The sequence below is a fragment of the Limanda limanda genome, chromosome 5 (assembly GCF_963576545.1).
Source record: "Limanda limanda chromosome 5, fLimLim1.1, whole genome shotgun sequence".
NCBI classification, from domain to species: domain Eukaryota; kingdom Metazoa; phylum Chordata; class Actinopteri; order Pleuronectiformes; family Pleuronectidae; genus Limanda; species Limanda limanda.
In genome coordinates, this window is record NC_083640.1 from 17,735,324 (window position 1) to 17,740,466 (window position 5,143).

At 43.7% G+C, this 5,143-nt stretch overlaps 1 protein-coding gene across 1 annotated transcript; it reads left to right on the forward strand.

Annotated features, from left to right (window-relative positions):
- On the forward strand, positions 1-1,248 carry atoh1a (atonal bHLH transcription factor 1a). The gene is made up of 3 exons (XM_061071891.1): positions 1-157; positions 398-773; positions 825-1,248. Exons 1-3 carry the CDS (start codon positions 1-3, stop codon positions 1,246-1,248), a joined length of 957 nt encoding a protein of 318 aa, XP_060927874.1.
- The last annotated feature ends 3,895 nt before the right edge of the window (positions 1,249-5,143 follow it).

Sequence of the window (5,143 nt, forward strand, 5' to 3'; positions counted from 1 at the left end):
ATGGAGGTCCTGAGTGTGGACCACTGGAGCACAGACGGACCGGAGGAGTGCCGCGCCTGGCTGGCCCCGGTGCAGCCGCCTGGCACCGGGGCGGCACACGACCCCTCACCGGACTACCTGCAGCCGTCGCCCTGCCCGAGCACCGGCTCCTACCACGGTGAGGAACCACTTTGCATGGTTTAGAACATTTGGAGAAACTTCTACATCAGTGATCACCTGCAAATATGCAGCGCTGGGTTTTGCAGCTGAGTCCTTCTTCACTGAAGTGGCACATTAGCAGCGAGAAGCATCGTGATCTGAATTAAAAAATCTTATTTTGTGCAATTTAAACCTTCTGTTGCACTTATTTAAAGATACTTACAAGAGTCTGTAACTAACTGTGTCTTGTCCTCTGCAGAGAGCGGCTCCCCGGGGTCCTCCGGCCTCCCCAGCCCCCCCAGCTTCAGAAAGTCAGCCAAGAGCCCCTCCTCCTCCTCCTCGCTCAAGGTCCGGGACCTGTGCCGCCTGAACGGCACCGGGTCCGGGTCCGATGAGGAGACGTGCGCCCGGCAGAGAGCCCCCCCCAGCAGACCGGGCCACGGGGTGCAGAAGCAGAGGCGCGTGGCCGCCAACGCGCGCGAGAGGAGGAGGATGCACGGGCTGAACTACGCGTTCGACGAGCTGCGGAGCGTCATCCCGGCGCTGGACAACGACAAGAAGCTGTCCAAGTACGACACCCTGCAGATGGCGCAGATCTACATCAACGCGCTGGCGGAGCTGCTGGAGGGCCCGGTGTCCTCCTCTTCCTCTTCCTCCTCCAGCACCAGCATCAGCAGCAGCATCAGCAGCACCAGCACCAGCAGCACCAGCAGCGCGGACATCTCCAGCTCCCACTCGCCAAACTGTGACATTATGCTTTCCTCCGACTCTGGCTTTGACGGAGCCTCAGACCGGGCCTCCACCTCCTCTGTGCCCGTCTCCTCCAGCGGTTTCCCCGGCACGACCTTCCGCTCCTCCTCCTCCTCCTCCGCCTTCGACAAGGAGTTCTCCGCCCTAATCGAAGAGGCGATGTGCTCGCCCTCCCCAGCTTCCTGCAGCCGGCCCGGCGGGAGGAAAGAGTCTCCCCGGAGCGACGGAGAGTTTTCTCCGCACTCTCACTTCAGTGACTCCGATGAAATAGCGATGGAGCTCCACTCGAGCGAGGAAGACGACCTGTCCGACCTGAAGCTGCCCCGCCACCACCTGCACCGTCTCCCGGTGTCTTTCTGAATAACGAATACAATTAAATACTTTTATCAAAGCTCCACTCCAACAAAAACGTAAAGTCAACCCGTGTCAATCACCTGTTTATCTGCTGTTAACAAAACGATTTTTAAGAGAATAGAAATTGTAGCTTTTTTCCAAATAGCCATGTTCAATTTTTAACAATAATTCTATTTTATCAAGTTGATGCATATAGTCGAAAGATTATTTTTTATGTGATATAGCCCTAATTCGGTTCTGCCAATAGATATATAGCCTATAATCTCCAGTTTCCATGGAGACGTGGCTGGAAGACCCCTCTGCCATGTCGCGCGCAGCACTGCCACGGGTATTCCCCACGTCACTCCGACCAAAAAGCTGTCTTCCACAAAATCACCTGTATGCATAATTGTTTATATTTGATCATGTTAAAAAAAACATTTTTTTGTTTGTGATTTATGTTTTTATTTGTTTGTATAATGTATTTTGTTTTGCAACTTCAAAAGTTCATGATGTGCACTTTAAAAAACATTCGAGCCAGAGGCTTCGGAAATATGCGATTTCATTTTTGTTTTGTTTTCAAACCACAAACGATATTGTTTGGATTTGTTCGATAGCTTAGTGCTGCCAATTCACACATTAGCCTATTTAACGTAGCCATCACTGCTGCCTTCTTTTGTATTTTTCCTTTTTGTATCTTCAGATGAACTCGTGTGTCTTTTGCTTTCACTGGATGAGATTAACTGACATGTATTTATTGCTGCGTTTCACTTGATTTTCTTTTTTTATAACTCCATTGTGGAATTTGCTGAAACGAGGTGTCATTTTGCCATTTATTGTTATATTAATTTTGATTTTTGGAAATAAAAACGAAATGAAACGAAAATCTTGTGTGTCTGCGTCGTTTTCCACTTTTTAGGTTAATTAAATGTCATCAAATCATCACAACCCCACCATATAGGCCTACGTATTTTTTTATAAAATCTGACTGTACGTTTCCATTTAAATCTCCAGATAATAATGAGAATAATAATAAAAGTAAAATATTAATAGCAACAACAACAACAAAAATACTAATAATAAGAGACTTATGATATTCGCAATAACAATAATAGCAAAATAGTTTGTGATATAGTGTGGATGGGAATTTATTGAATTAGAACCAAAAATGTAAACAACTGAAGAGGTGTATGGCCTATGTCTAACTATCATTAATATCAATAATAATGATAACGGTAAATGTTTAAATAGATAAATCAATAAAAACATAAATGTAAGCAAACAAAATATACTATTTGTATTATTTATTGCGTTGCTACCACGACGTTTGCATAACCTTCATGATTGTTATAAACCATAAGTCACAGTAAACTAACATTTCAAGGGTTTAGGACCTTACTGAAGTGAAAACTTTATTTTTCCTTATCAGAATCAGAATGAGAATGAAATTTCCTGTTGGAACATTAAGAAAACACGAGGTGAAAATATACCTCAAACCACATAAGATACGTGTATTTAACGAACCTGTCAACACAACATAAACTTCTAATTTATCTCGGACAAACAACCGACGTGAAACGTGTCCAACACGCGCTCGCTCGCCATATGCTGCAGGTGCACGCGCCCCCCCCCCCCCCCCCCAGTGATTGAGTGAGAAACACTAAAGTTCCATGTTTGTGTCTTCGACGCATTAAACCATCAAACTGTGTTTTTCTTTCTTTGCAACAAACTTCTCCACACTTGTTTTTGTTTTGTGCCGAACTGTTGCCCCGCCCCCTCCTGGTGGAGACCGGATCTGCTAATAAGGAGTGCGCATTAATTTCATCCTTTTGTTGGAGACTCGTGGGCCGAGGTGTTGGATGGCCTCATGGAGCACGCGCTGTCAGCTGGTGAGCGGCCGCGGGTCCCCACAGGGTCCCCGAGGACCGGAGGGAACACACTTTCTCAACTCAACACACACACACACACACACGCACACACACACACACACACACGCACGCACAAACACGCACAAACACTCTCTCTCTCTCTTTCTCTCTCTCTCTCTTTAACTTACACGCACTGTGTCTTACACGCATGTAAACTCACTCACACACGTCTCTCTCTCTCTCTATTACTCACTCACACACACACACACGTCGGTACACCCCCACCCTACCTCTTTCTTTCCATTCTTTCATTTATTTCTCTCTCCATCAATTCAAACACACGCACAAACTCTTTCTCTCTCTCGCTCTCTCTCTCTCACACATACACACACGTCGGTACACTTCCACCCTGCTATCCCTTTCTTTCCATTCTTTAATTTATTTATCTCTCCATCAATTCAAACACACTAACACGCACACACTTATTCTCTCTCTCTCTCTCGCCAGCTCTCTCTCTCTCTCTCTCTCTCTCTCTCTCTCTCTCTCTCTCACTCACTCACTCTCACACACACACACACACACACACACACGTCGGTGCACCTCTTCCCTTCTACCTCTTTCTTTCCATTCTTTCTCTCTCTCCATCAACTCAAACAGACACGCGCACGAAGACGCACACACGTGACTCAGTCTGAAGTGAGTGTTTTTTCTCCGTCCTATTTTTGACTCATCTACAAAAGGAGCAGGTTACAAAGAAAAAACGCAAATAGCTGAGAATAATAAATAATTGATGAATTTACCTGAGGTACCTGTTTGCTCCGTCCCCACACCCACTGTTGTCAGCCAATCACAGCCCGTGCCCCTCCGCTCGCCTCTACAGGGAAGGGATATAAAAGAGGGGGAAATATAATGAAGATGGCCTGTTGAATTATTAACAGAATTTATGCAGGTGGAACTGTATCTGAGTATGATCACACAGCCATCTGCGTGAGTTCGTGTTGCGGTGAAAGGTGATCAAGTTTCCAGGCTGTGAAAGGGATGATGTAGAATCTGTGTAAGGAGTAGATGTTGTTTACGAAGAGGACATGTCACTAAGTCACTAATAGTACTGAAATATAGACTCTTTCTCCCTAATCAGGTTTCAAAAAACATTGAACAGTCCTTTAATTTTCCTCGATATAAGATGAAACCCTTGAATGAAACCAGTTTACCAGTAACTTGTATTGTGCACAACCAGAAGAACATTTGGACGTTTTGAATTGAAAAACATTGTAAACATTAATGAGTGTTATACAAAGAGAAAACCCACATCCTTGTCCAATATGTTTAAACATGTATTATAACTCACTTTAAGACTATATGGGGTCTCTAGAAGATGCATTATTCTTATTTTTTGAAAGTCTGAAATAATGCTCCTTTTATATTTGATATGGTAGGTTATATAATGCAAGGGTCACTAACAGGCTTTAAGTCTTCATCCATTGGTGATCCGGTGGAAAGTGGGGGGTTAAAAACAGTTGGATCATCAACAGGTGGGATGCAGGCTGAGGTTTCACTGTTTCACCTGCATCAATTATTTACACACAGACGTTATGAAAAATAACAACAGTTGGAGTTCTGGAGAATATGAGCACATGATGCTGTTCTGAAGACATTCAAATATAGGAGTTGTTCATCAAAATTATAAACTGACTTTGACATATGATTCAGATCCAGCTCTGGCCTCGTTGCTTAGGATCCTCATAATATAATAATAAACTTAATTTACATTGTTCTTCTCAAAACAAAGTTACAAGGTGCTTTTAAGGCCAGATATTCTTACAGCAACAGAAAACTCAGAAGTTCATTGAAGTATGAAGAGGATTTTATTTTTAACTCATTGTGCAACAAACTAAATATAAGATAGACTAAATACACATGTGAAACTGAATATGCTCTATAAAGCCTATGCAAAGTAAATAGTTCAAAACCTGTTGAAAACACTATAGAATAAAAAAGAGAGAGCAGCGTTCAGCATGTATCAAGCCTCTTTAGTCATGCTCATTTCAATAAAT